This window comes from Anas platyrhynchos, chromosome 29, assembly GCF_047663525.1.
Source record: "Anas platyrhynchos isolate ZD024472 breed Pekin duck chromosome 29, IASCAAS_PekinDuck_T2T, whole genome shotgun sequence".
Taxonomy (NCBI): domain Eukaryota; kingdom Metazoa; phylum Chordata; class Aves; order Anseriformes; family Anatidae; genus Anas; species Anas platyrhynchos.
In genome coordinates, this window is record NC_092615.1 from 5,416,007 (window position 1) to 5,434,471 (window position 18,465).

Sequence of the window (18,465 nt, forward strand, 5' to 3'; positions counted from 1 at the left end):
CCAGCCCAGGATGAGAGGCCCTCTGTTCAGGGCTTCTTTGAAGTGATGGTGTGTGATGGTCAAGACCTAGCCTCAGGAACCTAAGAAGCTTCTCTTAGGCTGTTTTTTTTTCTGCTCAGCTTCCCAATTAACTGTTTGTAGAGCCAAAACAGCCACAAGACTAACAGCTGGGAACCATCCAACACCAGTCCTACCAAATGTAGTTTTTTCTTGGAAGGGCTTTCAGCTGTTCCTCAAGGGCATGCCTCCTTTTCCAGGAGGAAATAATGTTTCATCACCAGCCACGATAAACAGATCATTACCACTTGACAGCTCATTAGGCTGAGAGAAATGGGCTAAGGATTGGAGTTCTGCGCCAAATCACAGGTGACTAGGAAGAAGTGCTGCAGAGCTGTGACTTGACTGCTTGAATGCAAAGAGCTTCTCCAACAGATGCATGGATGGAGAATCCCCCAAATGTCTCAGTGATGCAGGTAGAAGACTGCATTGTAGAAGAAGTCAGGATTGGGGCTGTAACTGTGGCAGGCAGAGCTTGCTGATGTTGAAGGCTGGGAAAAAAAATGTTGTGGTAGGATTACATACACTCGAGGATACCTTGCATTTTGCATTATTTGACTGTATGGCATTTCATGGACAAATCTCCTCAAGGAGATTTGTTTATATTTTTGGTATGGGGCTGTACATGATGTTGACTCAGAAATCAATATGAAAGGTTGTTGCAGGCACAAAGTGAGACCCTGAGATGGAAGATGAGTCACCTAGGCAGTTTAAAAGTGTGAAAACATGGTGTCCCAACACACACCTTTGCAATGTGAGCAGAGGTCTTGCTCCTGAGTACTCAGCAAGGCTCACTAGCACACTTGTCCTTTGCCCAGAACACTCACAAAGTTTTTAGGCATTGTGTAATCATTTTGGTAATTTTTTTTTCAGCTTTGCTTTCAAATCTAGCAGCGGCTCATTCAAGCTGAAGTGACAAGTTTGGGAGACACCAACCCAATTTTATCTAACACCTGGGGTTAATTAAACTGTTTTTCACTGTTGAGCAATTAGTTTGCATGTTTCCACACTAGTGGAAAATCAGAAACATTTGTTTATAGCTGGTTTTACTTGTAGATTCTCAACCTGCAGTATTTGGGCTACAAATAAACAGAGCAGTTTGTTTATTACAGCAGTAGCTAAAAGACCGAATGGAGGATTGTTGTGTTAGGTACTGTACAAACATAAAAAGGATTAGTCTGTGGCCAAGTAGCTAGTCCCAACATGGACATGGGGCCAGGCTCTGATGTAGAGCCAGAGCTGGGAACTCTGCCCAGGCCCTGCAGTTTAGACGTAGCAAGAGTTTTTTATTTTTGTTTTATGTACAAAATGGTTATACAAAATGACCCCATCAGGCCTCAGCATCATCTCTTATGTGCTTTAATGGCAGCCTTACAAGCCTTAAAATGAGCACTGGCCTCTGAGTGTCGTGCAAACTGGTGCTGCAGCTGGATGTGCTGGAAGCACTTGGGCATCAGCCAGCATTGCCCAGAAGCGATGTGCTGTGTTTGTCTGCAGTCATTGCTCTTTGTTTCTTCTGGGTTGGGTGCAGCATCCCCTTGGGGGTTTCTACCTGCATGGTGTTGAGTCCGGACCTCGCAGGATCAGAATGTGCAGCCTCTGCTCCATGTAGCCACACGAGGGTGCAGTGTCCCTGGGCTGCTGAGCCTTGGGGCCAGGGTCCTGCAGCTCTGCTGAGCACAGGGCTCCTCTCCACCTTCAGGGTGAGGGAGGGTGCAGGGGAGCTGTGGAGAGAGGATTTCAGGCATCTCCTGGAAATGCAACCTCAACTCCTCATCCTAGAAGGAGGGAGCCGCTGCTTGTCACTGCTTGATGCTGGAGGCAAATTGTAGTCGCTGTCGGTTGCCCCTGAAACTCTTGTTTCAGGCAGGGTCTCATGCCCCCTCTGTTGTTAAATCATGTCCCTTTACCCTTCTCCATTTTCTAGGCTTTCGTGCTTGTGATTGAGGCCTTGGCTTGGGAAGATGTGTGCAGCTCTGAGGTGACTCCATCACCCCTCCAGAGGCAGGCCCAAGCTGGAGCTCAGTTAAGATTAATTCTTGAGTGGAGGACTATACGTGGCCTGGTCTGAGGACAAGATCTGTAGGGCTGTACTGTTTTCAGGCACAGTCCTGTGGAGGCTTTTGCTCCAGGCACACACATGGGATCTGGTTGTTTGTCTTTGTGTGCCAGGAGGCTCTAGTGCTGTGTTCAGCGTCCCAGAGGGACTGCAGCCCCAGGTGAGGAGACCACCTGCCTGGAAGAGGGAGAGGGGATAGGTAACACAGAGCAGGGAAGATGGGTGTTTGCAGCCTCAGTCCCTCTTAATTACACACTGAGTGTATTTGGAGACGAGCTGCAGCAGACAGAAAGCCCCTAGAATGGCACCAGGCCATGCTTTGAGCAATTAGTTTTTCCTTGGCCAGAAGCGGCACCATTCAATTAAACCCCAAATATTTTGTTTAGCTGCTCTTTTTTGTACGTGCTGTGGGGGCTCAGACAATGGCTAGTGTGGCCTGTGAAGGAAGGAAACTAATCTTTCCACCCAACTAGGGAAGTGGCCAAAAATCCAGCCCAACAATTGCAGTTCCTTTGAACTCCGTTTTCAAGCAGAGAGAGCCAGGCCCTTCCAGGGTGAGTGGCTGTGAGGAGGAGTGGCCCTTGCTCTTGTTTTGCGGTGCCCTGGCTGCAGGGACAGGAGCTTGGTGTGGCCACCATCCAAGGCAGTATCCAGGGGCAGGTACACGTCGGATTTCAGTTCCTGCAGCCACACTTCTGGCTTGTGGTCACACGCTCCTTGAGGGTGAAGGAAGGTGCTGGAGCACAGCTTCCTCCTCCTCCAGGACATCTCCTGCTCAGATCATGCTGCTGCTCCGTCCCAGAAGTGGATCTCAGAGGGCTTCAGCCAGTAGAAGAAAATGCATTATGTCTGTGAAATGCGAGGATATAGCCTCTGCCTCTGGTTCAGCCCTGCGCTTGCTGATAGCAGAGGGTATGGGAGGATGTACTGCAAAAAAAAGGAATGATGGCTTCTTGCTTTTTTTTCTTAATCCTTTTGCTCAAGCATCCCGTGACCAATATCAGATTAGGCACAGGGCTGGCCAGGCCTTGGGTCTGACTCTGTGGCTTTCCCTGTCCTCCATTCTCATCTAACAGCTGTGTGCTCACCAGCCTGCCCTGGGTCAGCCTGGGTGGCACCCAGCACCCTCCCCACAAGCTGTGGCTGCAGAGGTCTGCCCTTAGGGCCAGATCCTGTGGCTTTGGCTCTGTATGGATGTAGACTTGGCTTATACCTTCCCCTGTTCCTTTCCACCCTCTTGCCTTTCATGCAAATCCTCTCATGCCAAAAGGCTCCCTGGGAATGGTTTTGGGGTTTGTCTGAACCAGAGAGGGGCTCAGGTTGGGGCTCTGCTGCCTGATGCTGCAGTCTTTTCCTCATGTCCTTCCCAGGGCCCTTCTCTTTCCAGAGAGAAGCAGGGCAATTGGGAAGGGTTGGTTTTTATATTTGCAGGATGGCCAGGTAATTATCTTTGCCAAGGCTTTGCACATTCTGCTTTCTGATCTCAAAGAAGACTTCAGACAGAAGAAAGAAATGAGTGCCTGCCCTTTATTGTTGGTTATTGTTTTATGTGTCCTGAAAGGGCTTTTTTTTCATAAAAAAAAAAAAAAAAAAAAAACTATTTTATTATTTGCAGTGTTTATTCTGTTCTTTAGAAATGTATTGTCCTCTGTGGGACACTCCACGGTGGCAGCAGAACAAGAGAAATTATGCATTACAGGAGCCAACAGGGCGAAAATGATGTAACTTGGGAGGGAATGGACTTCTTAAAACACTAACAAATTCTTGAGGGCTTTTTTAAATTTAAAGCCAATACCTAATCATGCTATAGAGCACAGCTGTTGTTATTAAGGCAATTTCATCAGACATGCATTTTTAAAAACATTTTGAAAGCTAGTTATAATGAAGGATGGGAATTTCATTTGTGTGTTAGTTTTTTTTGTTGTTGTTGTTAGGGGGGAATCCTGTCCTGTTTTTATCTGTTCTGTCTGCTATGTGCTGCCGTCAGTGTGACCCCTGTGCTTTACTGCTTTTATAGGGATGTTTTATTGGCCAGGGAGCCGTCAAGGCCCCAGCCCGCATTGCCTTTGGGACTCTGTGAGCAGCTCTGTCTGCCTGGGAGGATCGCTGCCTGCTCTTTTGCAGAGGGTTTAGCTGATTAGTTTTATACTGTTGCAGGCAAGACCTGCCTTCTGCACTGATGTCAGCAGTCAGGGCGGGACTTTTACAGCCTTGTGGGTTTGGGATTTTTTTGGATAATCCTGGCAAAATTCCTGAGCAAAGTTTCTTTTTTTTTTTTTTTTTTTTTTTTTTTTGAGCAGCTCCTATACATGCTGCCTCCGAGCCTCTCTCTTATTACTGCTCACTTCCTGAAAGGAGACTTTTTAGCATAGTCTCTAGGTCCAGCGCTGCCTGGGTCTGACAGAAGAAGGTTATTGAGGAAGGCAACATAAACCCTCAGCCTGGAAACTTTCTGACACCCGCAGAACTGAGGGGGAGAGAGAAGCCTTTGGCTGCTGCTGGGAAAAAGAAAAAGAAAAAAGAAAAACAAAAGAAGCTCAAAGAATTAAAAGGGGAAAAAGAAGAAAGAAGGGAAAACGCTAGAAAAAGGTAAAACAGTCTTTAAAATATTTTTTCCAGAGAAAACTCTTTGAGGTTGGAGTGGGGTGGTCTGGGGTAGAGGGAATGTGAATGTTCTTTGAAATCAGAACCGTCTCCCTGGAGAAGGAATGAGCCCGAAGAGTATTGCATGCTGGAAAAACATTTATGAGAATGAAAACCATGTTCACCCTTCTCCAACATTCAGAGTTTCCATAAAAACGCAGGGTTGTGTTTCAAAGTGTCTGCAGACGGCAGGAGTCAGGCATCTGCTCTCGCGCGCTGTCTCTCTCACCTCCCCCTTTCCCCACACCACTCTACTTTTTATTGCATTAAGCCATCTGATTGCATGTTTGCTGCTTTAAAATAGGATTCTCTGAGGCAGAGCTGCTGTGGGTGAAACTCTTAATTACAGAAAGCAGCAGCTACAGTCACTGCTGCAGAACTCTGCATTCCTTGCTGTCCTCATTCCTGTGAATAGACGTGGATTGCACTCCCTCTCCCTCTTTTGCTGCCTCTCTCCATCTTCAGGAGCTGCCTCTTTCCCTCCTGTGCGATGCGGGCAGAGGATTATAAACTGTCTGACCTGAAAAAGTTGCAAAGTCATTAACTTCATGTGCATCACCAGGCATTTGGCCCTGTTGCACTAGTCATATATTTCTTTGCTCTGATTATATTTTGAAGGGGTTTTTAATAAGATCAGTCCCTCAGAACATGTTATTTTAAACATCAAAGTAAATATTAGTGATGGTGAAATGCCAGAAGATTATCTCATTAGAGCTGAAGGAGCTGCACTATAAATAGAAAGGAGTTTATAAAATAACCTTGGCAAAAATCTTCCAGAGGGGAAAAATCCACCTGGGAGAGAAGCGCGGAGCCACTCTGGTCTGTGCTGCGCTCCAGGGCAGGTACCTTGCTTTGGCGCCAGCTGTGTCTGGGCGGCAAAATTTAGTATTTCAAACCGAGGCTCATTTAGGGGCACATTTCTGATCAAGTGTATGCTTGGCTGTGAACCTCAGGGGGCTTTTGTTTTCCTAATTAAGTCCATGCCAATACCCACATTGGCTGGAGATAACTCAGACATGCCAGGGAGATCTGTTTCTTATTCTGCTCATTAATACTGTTGTTAGCAGAGCTTGCATGGTGACAGCACACAATCGAGTGCATGATGGGTGATAGCAGGAAGATTTTTGAAGCCTTTCTTTGTTCATTCTTGGTCTCCCTCACACCACAGGCAGTGGAAGGGAAGATGCTTTGTCAGGCTGCCCAGGTAGTTCCTCAGCCACTGCAGGAGCATTCCCTCTACTCACCAGTGCCGTGCCCAGACTAGCTTTAAATGCCTGAGCCAAAGAGTCTTCCTCTAGTTCTGGGGAGATGGTTCCAGTGTCACGAAGTTTCTCCATATAAGGCTCATGCAGGCTGTCTCGGTTGCTCCATCCCTGACATCCCATTGTTCTGGGCTGGCCCCACCAGCAGCACCCACGGGCAGCACCCTCCAGTTTCCGTCTCCTTCATTAGAGAAACCTCCGGTGATTGTAGGTGCGTCTGCTGTTGTGTTCCCCAAGCAGCTGCTTGATGGTGGAGTGGGAAAGGCCTTGTCATCTCCTCTAAATCATGCTTTTTCCAGATAAGACTTCGGGGCTGAACTGTTTCATTTGGCAGAGCAGTGCTCCAATAAGCTGTGAGTGAATGAGCTATCGATGGGGTGAAGTATAACCCTAAGGGAAGGTGTTGCCTGCTCAACATAAACAGTTTCTCCTCATCATGCGAGAGGCCTTTTAATTACCAACATGCAATCTTGTAACTTGAGAGCTCTTTTATCGCTGATGGCTCAAGGCCACCCAGAGGCTGTTGTGGGGAGGAATAAGTGTGCTTATCACATACAGCCCTGGACTGGGGACAGCGTGGGCTCTGCTGCCATAGAGGGCTTTTCAGTGCAGGTTGCATCAGGCCCACCTAGGAGATAATTCTGTTCAAGCACTCATCTAAAGCTTATCTGAAGCCCCCAACTCCAAAAACCACTTTTCTTGCCAAGTTTCCAGCAATTAGTTCATTCTAAGCCAGAAACAATGCAGGATGTGTTTGTCACGTCCTGTCCTGCCTAGATCTCAATTTAACGCAAATTAACTTAAAACAAACAGAATTTGAATAAAATTTGTCAATTTTTCAGAAACAATTCACTAGTGATTTGGATGATGTCAGTTCAAATGTGCTAGAGATATGCAAGTCAAAAAGATCTTTGCTTGACCCCAGCACCCATAGGAAATATTTGCAGGGCAAGCAGTTGCAGACATTTGCTGGGAATCTGTAAGCAGGTCAGATCTCATGTGCAGCTATTGCAGGGTGAGAAGCATAGAATACCACCAGCCTAGGTACTGACTTGTTTGTCAAGGCTGTAGGGAGTTTTAAAGGGATATCATCAGGCAAATCTTACCATCTCAGTTACTGGGAGTGCCTTACATCAAGTCTGCAAACAATTCAAGTATTGGGAGATTCTCCAGTGAGAACATGTGCCAAAATATTTTAGCTCCATCTGACTTGAGTGGAGCAATGTCAGTGGCACACGTTAAGTGCAGGGTCTCCGTCCAGCTGCTCTGTTGCTGCTGCTCTCCTATGTACTGCATTTGCCCAGATGGGGAAAAGACATGCTTGGGATATGCTGTGTTCAGCGTCTCTATGCTCCTGTTTATCATCCCAAGCCACCATTACTGCAATTGTTTCCTATTCTTCCACTGTAGCTCCATTTTTTAAAAGTTCAAATTAATCTATTCCTGTGTAGTTCTGCAAATTCTTTTGAACTCAAACATATATAAATCTTTCTTCCAGTTGAATTTAAGGGTGAAATCCTGGCCTCCTGCAGTGAGAGTTGTGCCATTGACCTCAACAGGACCAAGACTTCACCCTGTGGGCTTCATTTAAAACCACGGTGAAAATCACTAGCTAGGCCCTATTGGGGTTAGCAGCTGGGCAGCTCCTCTGCATCTAGGCAGGGATAAATGTACTGGGTGACCTTTGGACTGCAACTTCCTCACTAGGAAATGCCACATGTTTTTGTGAGATGGCACATTCTGCTGCACTCTGCCATACCCCACCAAATCCAAACCATCTGGGCCATATGTTTCCCTGAAGAGAGAACCTGGAGGGAGGGGAAAAAGTGCCCATAAACTCTCTGCACAGCGCAGCTCTTGGAACTCACTCGTGGGAGCCAGAGACTAAAAGCGATCTGCAGATCCTCCAGAGCTGAGAGCTGGAGTGAATCGGGAGCCCCGTGTAGTCTGCAAGACCTCATCCCAGTGCAGAGCTCACAGTGTGTTTCTCTGTGGAAATGTATATGGGGACCTGGGGGTGCTCACTGTCACTATCGTGCTGCCTTGCACCAAGGGGGGACCCCCATGCCCTTGCGTGGGCTTCCTGCATAGCTGTGGTCAACTGGCTTTGCTTTTTGCCTTGGTTTGCCCTGCTGTGAAATGAAGTCAGTAGGGAGAGGAGAGGGAGGCTGCAGGGAGACTTGGGGATACAGGGAGGGTTGTAAGGCGGTGGGATGGTGCAGCCATCAGGGTCTTGGGGGTGAGTTGTGCTGTGTGCCGGCAGTGTTGTGCTCCTAGTGCCCCGGGAGGCTGAGGCTGCGTGCTTGCCGTTCAGGGGACAGCCTGGGCCCCATGGTGCCGACTGTACACAGCTGAGCAGGCAGCGATGCAGGTAGAGCAGATGGAGAAAGGTGCCTCTGGCCAGCTGGGGCTCTGCTCACCAGGCTCCTTTCTTCTGTGTTGCCATGATGCAGCTGCTTCTCTGATTTCCTAGAAGGAGAGCCTGGTCCAAACTTATTTTTCCATTTCTGGGTATTCCTCCGCAGCTCACTTCATTTTTCTAAGCTGCTCCTGTGTGTGACCCCATGGGACAGCCTGAGTTTTGTTAGTTAACCCTGTTCCGAGAAGCGGATGGGACCAGGGATCTCTGTGGGTCACTCAGTTACTCTTCACTTCAGTGTGGCAGGACCAAATCAGCAGTAGGGGGTTAGAGACAAGCAATGCTGTGAGTTCTTCCCTGTCCAGAGCTGTGCTGTTGCTGGTGTGGAGTTGGATGCTGCTGTGCCATGAGGATGCTGTGCTGGTGGTAGGAGCTAGTTGCCTCTGCATTCACTGCAGGTCCCGCAGCACTTCTCACAGCCCTTCTGGGTAACAGGAGCCACCTCAGGTGTCCTCCTTGGGAAGCTTGGTAGGCCTTTCTTGTCTCTCTGGCTTCAGTGTGTGAGACTGCGCTGTGCCACGGATGTAGGTGGTGTGGTGGGCAAGGAGCCGGGCTACAGGGGGCTATAGCACATGATCCTGATGATCCAGACCCATCTTGGAGTGTTCTAATGCTGGTGCAGCGCCAGGATGTGTGGGATACAGCCCTACCCTAAAGCCAGGTTGAGGAAGGAGACATTTAGGAGGTGTCACACTTGGTGTGTCAGCTGTAACAGGTCTGCATAAGGTATAGCTGCTTGTGCTGAGGCTTGGGAACTGTGGATCCTCTCTTGACCACGCTGGACCCTGCAGGCAGGAGGGTCTGCAGTGGGACTGGTGGCTCTTGTGCAGCTCAGGTGGTTGAGAACCAATGCAGGAGCTATTCTCCCTTTGAGCTGCTGACTAGAAGGCAGCCTACCGGTCCGTTTTGTTTGAGGGGAAGGTTAGGCAATTCTGTAAAAAGCCCACAGCTGGTGTTGGGGCTTTGGATTCACTGGGAAAAGTGACTTTTTGCATGTTTTCTAAAGCTTGCACTCCCCTACATGCTGCAGATGTGCCTGTGCACACGAGTGGCTGACTTCTGAAATGCTCTCCAGTGTGGACTTTCAGATATTCCATGCCTGTAATTCCGGACATTTGCTACCTACACAAACATGGGCACAAAATGTGCGCAGAGAGTACTTATACGAAGGCAGAAGACAGTTGCATTGACACAGAGATGCCAGATATGAAAATAGCATAGGTTCATGGCAGGCCCAGATTTATCAGCGGTGCTTGATAGCGTGCAGGCAGCATGTGCAGGGAATGTGTGGCTACCAAGCACCAACCTGCATGCAGGTAGTATGTATCTGCATGCAGCGGTGACATCCACCCACGTGGACTGCACAGCTGTGCACAGATGTTTGTGGTCCTGGTCTGTGTGCACGTGGCCAGCATGTGTGTATTTAATATGTATAGTATATGTGTATAATTGGAAAGGGCACCATATGGTAGGCAAAGTGCAATTTCTTTTAATGACTGCTCAGTCGTCTTTTTACTGCTGCTGTTTTGTCCATGGCTGAAGCCAGCAAGGAGAGCGGTGGCAGGGGGCCAGCAAGTCTGGGTCACATGGAGCAGCTCCAAACCATTGCATAAGTCCCGTCTGAAAGCGAACCTGCATGAGAACTGGTGGAGTCGTCTCCTTAAAGCAAAAAAATTCGAAGGCTGGGAGTGCTGTGCTGCTTGGTAGCCACCTTGCCCCTGGCTGAAGTTGGCTGGTTTAGCAGCTAGGTTTGGGTTCATCCATGGGGCTCATCCTGATGATGATACGAGCTGGCACTTCTCTACGCTTTCGTGTTGAGGACCTCCAAGCATTTTACCACACTTGGAGAAGTGCAATGACCCCAGCTTTCCAGATAGGGCCAGATCCTTATGTAACAGAGAGATAGGATTTCCAGAAAGCAAAGCAGTCGGTGTCAGAGGGAAGCTGGTGCTCCCAACTCTCCATTCCCATGCCCTTGCTTTGTGGTGGGTTCCTTTTATCCCTTTGCTGGTGAAATTAAAGATCCCGCTGCATTTTGGAGGGAGCAAAGAGGTAATTCATTCCTTTCTTCACTAAGATCACCCTGAATAGGCTTGACTGTAAAACAATTTGTGTGTTTAAAAAGAAGAAAAAAAAAAAAAAAAGAAAAACACTCCCACACAGTACTGGAGTGAGCCCAAAACCCTATGAAGCTTGCTTGTACAAAGGGACCAAGGGTGTGCCCAGCTAGAGCACGGCAGGGCCTGATGCAGAGCGCAGCAGCGAGGCCGTGAGGAGGAGCCAGTGGTGGGAAGGCAGTGAGGCTGTTCCCCTGCTCGCCAGAGCCAGGCACCAGGGTGCTCACAGGGCCACGGAGACCCAGGCTCGTGTCCCTCACCACTCAGGTTCCGACTGGCAGCATCGGTCTGGATTCCCCGCGTTGATGGTAAGCACCTTTGGACAGGATTGGGTCTTACTTTAAAGCTGATGAAAGCAGCGCCTCTCCTTCAAGCAAACTCCAAAAGTGACCCCACTGTCACTGGGGTTGGGTGCTGCGAAGTGGTGCTGCAAGGGTGGGATGGCATGGTGCCTCCGGGCGAGGTGGGCTGCAGCTATGGCACCATCCTGTGGCTGGAGCCTGCTGCTTTCTGGTGAATGATGATAACCACGTTTGTTTCTAATTCTTTGCTTGCCATGCCCCCAGAGAGGCCTGTCTTGGAGCAGCAAAGCTGATTAAGGTTCAGGCTCTTGTTTTCACTTCTGCAGATCTGTGACTTTAACCCATTTTTCTCATTCCTCAGCCCATGGTCCTAGCAGTGAGCTGGCATGTAGCTAATGCTGAATTTTCTGTTTTTAACCCATAACTTTATTCTAGAGACGAGAAATGACTTCCCACTGGAAGCCCTGTCATGCTGTCAGGCTGGCTGCAAAAAGAGTTCTGCCATCTGCAAATCAGGTTGTTTTCAACTGAGCAGTCCCTCCAGATCCTATCAGGACAGTCTCCTGCTCACAGCTGGGAGGTCTTGGGAACCTTTGGCCCCTCATCTCCTGCTGGAGGACATGCGGCAGGCAGAGGGGGAGCAACAGTTTGCTCTGTCCTAAGGAATGTGCAGGAACCTGCTGAGTGCTGGGGAGATAACTGTGCCCACCTGAAGCACCCGCCCCAGGGCAGTGCAGTAGGGCCAGCAGCCCCCGGCCGGGAGCAAACACGCAGCTGCATTTTGCATCCTGGTGCCGGGAGGGAGGAACCCGCCTGTTTCAAAAGTTCTGGGGTGTGCAGAGCCTGAGGAGATGAGAAGGGGAGATAGCAATGATGAGAGGTGATTTAGGAGTAGTTTATAGGGAAAGGAGGTAGTTCTGTCACCCGTGGCTTTTCTTGTTTCCTGCTCCCTTTGCTTCCCCTCCATATGACCATGGATGGCAAAGAGGAGCCAGGAGGGAGTGGGGTGAGAGGAAGGAGATGTCCCCTTTGGCTGTACAGTGTGAGCGGACCTGGCTGTGCCTGGCTGCGAGGGCTAAGCTCTGATTGCTTTCTGCAGTAGTGACTGGCAAACGTTGTCCTTTCCTCCAATCTGGACCAAGAAGTCGTTGAATTAGGCATGCAGATTTGCTGCGTAAAAGTTGGTGTTTGATAGGTTTGGCTGCATGTGCAAGAAGGCAGATAATTTTCCTTGAAGGCACTGCATGGCACTGCATCTGGGGAAGTGTTTTTTCTATCTCTTTCTGGAGCCATCTGCCCTTGTGTTTTCTTATGCTGAAAAGCCTGACCTGGGTCACCTGGGTGGCTTTTTGCTGGCTTCCTTGGGTCACAAGGAGGAGATGTTGGTGTCGGCACTGACTGCTTGTGCTCTGCTCTCTGGAACGGCCCCAGCAGGTGCTGCTCACACCAGAGTCACCCCCACAAATCACCTGTTTCACTCTGCCCTGCACCCAGGTTGCCTCCAATGAAGGTCCCTGCGGTCACGGAGGGGGTCCTGGCCTCCTGGTGAGGGGCTGGCAGCTGCTTGCAGAGCAGCCAACCACGCAACATGGGGATAAAGTGAAAGATGAGAATCCCAGCACAGGATTTTGGCACAGGGAGAGATCTTGGGGTGCGTTCCTTTCTGGTAAATTGGGATTGCTGCAGGGTCAACTATGAAAAGAGGGTCAGCAGAAAGGAGACCCAGACATGGCTGCCTGGCAAAGCTCACCAGGGCTTCTAAGGCATTCCAGTCCCCAGTTAAACAATTTCCTCAACACTTGCACTTTATCTGCCACCTGCGCATGCTCGCTCTTGTACACATCTGGAGATGGAGCTATCGGTCTGGGTGCCTCTGTTGCCTTGTCCCCAGCAGTGCTCAGTTCCGCAGGTCAGGCAGTGGCAGGGATGTGGCAGTTTGTGAGTTGAGGTCATGTCCCCTGAGCAAAGCACGTGGGCTGGAACCGGGACAGTCCATGGAGACCACACGGAGTTATCCTCCTGCCCTGCAGCAGTATTTGTGAAGCAGATTTCAGCCAAGGATTTCCAGCCAAAACTTGCGGGCCTCTGTGAAGCAACAAGAGCAGGTGAAAAGGTGAAAAATTTTTACAGAAAACATGGCCGTTTTAGGATCAGTCTCTGTGAGCTACAGACACTGCGAGGTTTGCAGCATGGAGCAGTGGGTCTCTGAGAGTGGTAAGCAATCCTGAGAGGTCTCTACATGTGTGGGGCTGTGCACTGCGGCCAGGCAGCTGCCCCCCATGGGATGTCTGACACATTGGCTTGGTGTGCTGGCCGTTGGGAGGGGTTGTGCTGTGGGACGTGGCATTGTGACCCTGGTGCAGCTAGGAAGTGCCGTTAGTCCCATTTTACAGCAGAAAGGCCACATCCACAAGAGCACCAGGTTTCAGGGATGGTGGGTGCCTGGGGATCTGAGTGGTTTCAGCTTAAAGCGCATTGTCCAAGGTGGTGCAAGATGTAAGTAACAGCCAAGTCACATAAATCCTGCACCGGCCCTCACCCCCCCAGGCTGTCCCTCTCTGAAGGCTGTGCCCTGGTGTCATTGCCACAGCCAGCTGCTGCAAGGACACAGGACCAGGCCAACTACTTTCATTCATTTGTTAACAGCATCGCTAATAGCAGAGCCCAGAACTGCTCTGCTGGGTGAAGCTGTGCTGCCGCAGCTCTGCTCTCACTGTTCGCGGCAGCTGACGCTGCACATCGGGGAGGATGTGTCGGTGGAAGGGCCAGGGCAGGGAGGGGGGCGCATCAGAAGTATTTCCTCCCACCGGGACATGCTGGAAGCAGAGAGCTGTGTTTGTATTTATTTCTCTCTCAAAAAGGGAAAAGGACACCTGAGCTCATAATTTGCAAAAGTTGGATGAGAAACCTGGAACCCGCTGGGTCCTGCATCTTTAAAAGCATTTAAATTCCTCTTCTCTGCACTAGGAGGCACCTTGAACCTTCCTCTTGGCCCCGGCCAGGGCCCATCTGCTTCCTATTACCTTCCCATAAAGCTGCCTCACCAGCCAAAAAGCCAGGCTTTCAGGGAATTCTGTCTGCAGCCCTGATGTTGAAATTAGTAACAGTTGTCATCTGTTTTTCTTTTTTCTCTTTTCTTTATTCCAGCTTGAATTTTACCCCTCTCCTCCCCCCTTCTTGAGTGTTTTCAGTGTCGGAAGAGGAAACCTTGAGTCCAGCCGCGAGCTCGCGTGGCATCACCTCTCCGTGGTCCTCGTCAGCCCGGCTCTGTGCTCCCGCTGTCCCTGCCGCTCCCGCAGAGCGGGGCAGGCAGCAGCCTCCTCGTGCAGGCGGCTCAGCCCACGGGTTCACACAGCGAAGCCACCTTGGCGCTGGGAGCGGGGAGCGTCAGCCGCTCGCGGGGCTCCTGCCAAGGACAACGAATTCCTCGGGAAGGAGCAAATCACAACCGGCCCAAGCGAGGGAGGCACGAGACCGGGAGAGGTCACCCCATACCCTGGGCCTCCCTCAGCCGCAGCCGGTCCGTCCCGCAGGACCCTGGGGTCCCCAAGAGTGTCTGCGCCTGCCGACCACTGCCCTTCGGGAGGCGAAATGTGAAAACTGAGGTTATGGAAAACTTTGTGCATGGTGAAGAAGCTGTGGAGCCCTCGGCCTTCCCTGTGTTTCTGGTCTGTCTTGCATGATACGGGCTCGTTGGAGCCTTGCAAGTCAAGCGCTGCTGGAGAGGGGTTGTGTTCCCCTTGCCATGTGCAGGAATCAGAGCTGGGGCCCTTCCCCCGCGGCAGCTTACGGGAACTTTGCAGCTGTAATTCCTAACATGTGGCGCTCGGACCAGAGCTCCTTCCCCGAGGTCAGGGGGCTGCGGGCTCTTGGCACCGGCAGCTCCCTCCCAGCTCTCAGGGCCTGGGGCTGCCACAGGGCAGGCAGAGAGGAGGAGAGGCTGCTGCTGTCGTTCGGGGTCGTGGAGAGGAGGAAGGACAGGAAATAATGACATCCTTGAGGAAGCTGATTCAACAGCTGAAAAACACGAAAAATTAGTAGTGTAAAGCGCAGGAGAAAATATACTTCAGCTGAGCGGCTTTCTGTCCGCAGACCTTGGAGCTGTGACAGAAATTGAAAGCTGGAATCTCAAGCTTTAATAGATTCTGAAAAATGCTGACTTAGGAGAGTGCCGCAGCACGCTGGGCTTTAGTTTCGACTCTGCCTTTCTTGGTTCACTTTCTGCAGCCCTGCAGGGAATGAGGACAAGCCAGTCTGTGGTGCTTAGCTGTGCACAGCTGCTGCCCTCACTTTGCCCTCTGCAGCACAGCCAGGAGGTGGCACGGTGGACAGCCTGCACTGGGTGACTGTGGTCTTGGGGCTGTACTGCTCTTGGCATCCCTGTGTCGTGGTGGCAGATGGTAGAAAGTCCTGCCAGCCCTCCTGCCTCCACTTCCTGTTTCCGTGTACCATCGCTGCTGAGCAGAGCAGCATGAGATGAGGCCTTAGCCTTACAGGGTTGTTCTCCAGTCAAGTACTTGTTTCTTATGGCTGCTGATGGTGTGCGCAGTCTTTGGGGCAGCTGCTGGGGGTGTCCTGTTCTGGACTTTGCAGAAGCCAACCTGGCATGTGGCTGGGGAAACCAACCTGATATCACTGATAGTCTTTGGCCATTTTTAACTGTAAATAAACAGTTAAAAATCTGTAAATAAACTGTAAATAAACAGTTAAAATAATAATAAAAAGATAAATAAATAATAATAAACAGTTAAATAAACTTTAAATAAACATTTTAAAATCTTAATGCTTAAATTATGGAGCTCAAAAGTGTGTTTTAAAGACACACAGTTAATCCTCACAACATTTTTTGTCTGGCAGGGAAATACCATTAAGATAGATTCCTTTTGATTAATATTGGGGCAGGAATCACCTCTGATTTCTTACCATGCCTCACCTGTGTATTATGGCCTGCAATGTGTGTTACTCCAAGCCTCTACAGCCCAAATAATGCCAACTGCATAGTCAAGACAGGAGAACAGAACTAGAAATAAGTTGCAGACTCCTCTGAGGACGGGAGGTGAAGGGGTCCGTGGCAGGAGTGAGGAGGGATGGGTCTCCCCTGCCCTGCAGCCTAGCTAGTAGCTCGCCTTTGCTTTTCTAAATGTGCAAGAGCAGAGCGGGGTGCTGGTTCATAACATTATTCCCAGTGTTTAAAGACCACACACAGGCCATCCCTGTTGACACCTTTGCAAAAACCACCATCCTCTGGCCGAGCATCACGCACATTCCCAAGCACATCTTCCGTGAGCTCCAGAGTGTCCCCTCCTCACCCTGCAGTGCTCAAGCCCCAGGTGCTGCTGTGGAGCCGCGTGAGCTGTAGCTGCGGTACTGATCTGGTCAGACATCGGTATGGGCTTAGCCATGACACCGCCGTAGTTCTTCTGTGGGAACGTCTGCATTTTGATACGGGGCTTCTCCCAAGCACAGCATTGCTCTTCAGATACTTGGGATTCTCCAGGCGGTAGATATGTGCCACGTTCATTGCATACATCATCTAATCGCTGGATAGAAACAAAAAACCTCAGCTTTATGCAACTCTCCAGCACTATGTGAGTTTTGTATAATTGCCTCAAACTGAGGGGAAATTATCTGCAAGCCAAAAATCTTTCACTGAAGCAATTAGCAAATCATTTTAAATAACAAATACAATTGGATACAATGGATACAATCTCATAATCCATTTGTGGATAGAGCTTAGGGTAATGGTGAGTTCACTGAATGGGTTCATTGTTTTGAGTCGCTTCTTTAGGTTTAGCCAGTATTGTCAGAGGGCAAGTGCTCTTTTCTCAGTGCAGTGGTGATCCCTAAAGTGTACTTTAAAGCCAGGGAAATTGAAATAGAATTTCTAGATCACCGCTTGCTACCACCCTGAATGCTTTCATTTCATATTTTCCTTTTTAAGAAATCAGGTAACAGATCCGGTAACTGTTTGTTCTTCCTTGTGGCATCATCAGCAGGACAAAGTGTTCCCATTTATTCCAAGCCTCCTTTCCTCCTGCTGTGTGAGGTGTACACCAGCTCCAATCCCAATTCAGGCTGCCGGAGCAGCGCAGGGCTGCACTGTGACAGAGTTCGCCCCTGGCAGAGTGCAGGGGTGCACAACGTACTGTGACTTTCTGATGTCGCAATCTGGCTCAGTTAGCTGAATTTGTATTTTCTTCACATCCTTTTCTCCCCTTCCTTTTAATTTCTTTCCATCTCTCATATGCTTGTTCTTCCCTTCTCTAGGTCCTGGCTTTCCTTGTTCATCCACACACTGTTTTACCCTATGCATCCTTCTACTCCATCCTGTTTCCCCTCTCCCCTCCTCTCCTGTTCATTTGTCACCCTTTCTTCCACAGGGGCAATGCCACCGAGAACCTTTGATTCCAATTAGCTCATGTTGACACCATTGCACCGGCCTGAGCACAGCGCACTGCAAAGACACTATTGGCTTCACTGCTTTGGGGAGCACGCGGAGTGGCTGAGGATGCCTGTGGAGGAACTGAGGACTCCTGTCTCTACATAAGCGGTGGCCGAGAGAGAGACATGTTGGGACAGCGCCCTTCCAGCTGCCACAATACTCCCTGCACTGAGACAAGCGTCGCTAACTATGGCAATCGCTTGGAGGCTTCTCACGTGGACAGTCATCTTCACTGCAGCCCTCTGCAACTTTCTGGGTTACACTTTCCAGTCGCAAGGTAGGGGTTGCTGTGGGGAGGGGACTGGATCTACTTCCATCAGCTGGAGCAGAAAGCCCTAGTGCTGGCCCCAGGGGAGGCATTAGGGTGACGTGCTGGGGAGTGGGTGGAGGCACCCTGACCTCTGCTCAGTGTGCTGCAGCAGAACGCCTACTGCTGAACTTGCAGGTGTTTTCCTTTGGCCTGTGAGGAAAGCATGTGCTTTGCTCTCAGACATTACGCTCCTTGAATTTTTGCAGGAGACCAAGCAGTAGGGTCTGTGTAAGATGAGAGCCATGTACAGGCTCAGGAGGCAGAAGGGCCTGTGGTAGCAATGGAGGAGGCTCCCGTTCCAGGCATCTGGAGCAGTGCACCTTTGCATGAGCAGAGACTTTGCTGTGCGTAAGAGGTCGGTGTGTGCTTGCAAGTGGTCCCCTGCATGTGCAGGGACAGAGGTCTCTGCTGGAGGTAGAAACATTGGACACAGCTATGGGCCTGGACAGGTACTTGCTGCTGGAGGAGTAGTTTGAGTTTGTGCACACGTATTTCTGTAAGTGATACTGTTAGCAAACATTCAAATCTGTTCTGGCATAAATGTTTTATACCTGTCTTACCTCTGCATCTTTCTGTTGGGTCTGTGTTTAAACACAGATAGCTCGTGTTTTAACACAGATTTTAACACAAGTTTTTAATACAGATAACACAAGTTATCACAAGGAAAGCGGAATATGGTTCTCCTGCATGTTGGTAGCTTTAATTAAAGTGTAATTAAATTGCTTAATACTAACAGTGTAATTAAATTGTTTAATACTAACTAGCTTTTGTAACCATTTCTGAAGAGACAATATGAACACTACCATCAGGAGCTAGAGGTAAGAGGGAAAAGCAGAAAGAGCTGCAAAGTTAGA

At 49.7% G+C, this 18,465-nt stretch overlaps 1 protein-coding gene across 3 annotated transcripts in view; it reads left to right on the top strand.

The window, feature by feature from the left end:
- Positions 1 to 325: 325 nt before the first annotated feature.
- Positions 326 to 18,465, top strand: part of ADAMTS10 (ADAM metallopeptidase with thrombospondin type 1 motif 10) — a 57,496-nt gene continuing 39,356 nt past the window's right edge. Inside the window, exons 1-3 of one of the 3 annotated variants that reach the window (XM_005029189.6) lie at positions 326 to 473; positions 4,417 to 4,705; positions 17,240 to 17,578. In XM_005029189.6, the coding sequence (XP_005029246.1) occupies positions 17,491 to 17,578 (88 nt within the window). In that variant the 5' untranslated portion in view covers positions 326 to 473; positions 4,417 to 4,705; positions 17,240 to 17,490. Of the gene's footprint in view, positions 474 to 4,416; positions 4,706 to 10,640; positions 10,866 to 17,239; positions 17,579 to 18,465 lie in introns of those variants that run through there. The other 2 variants (XM_021278512.4, XM_005029190.6) reach the window with 2 other exon arrangements.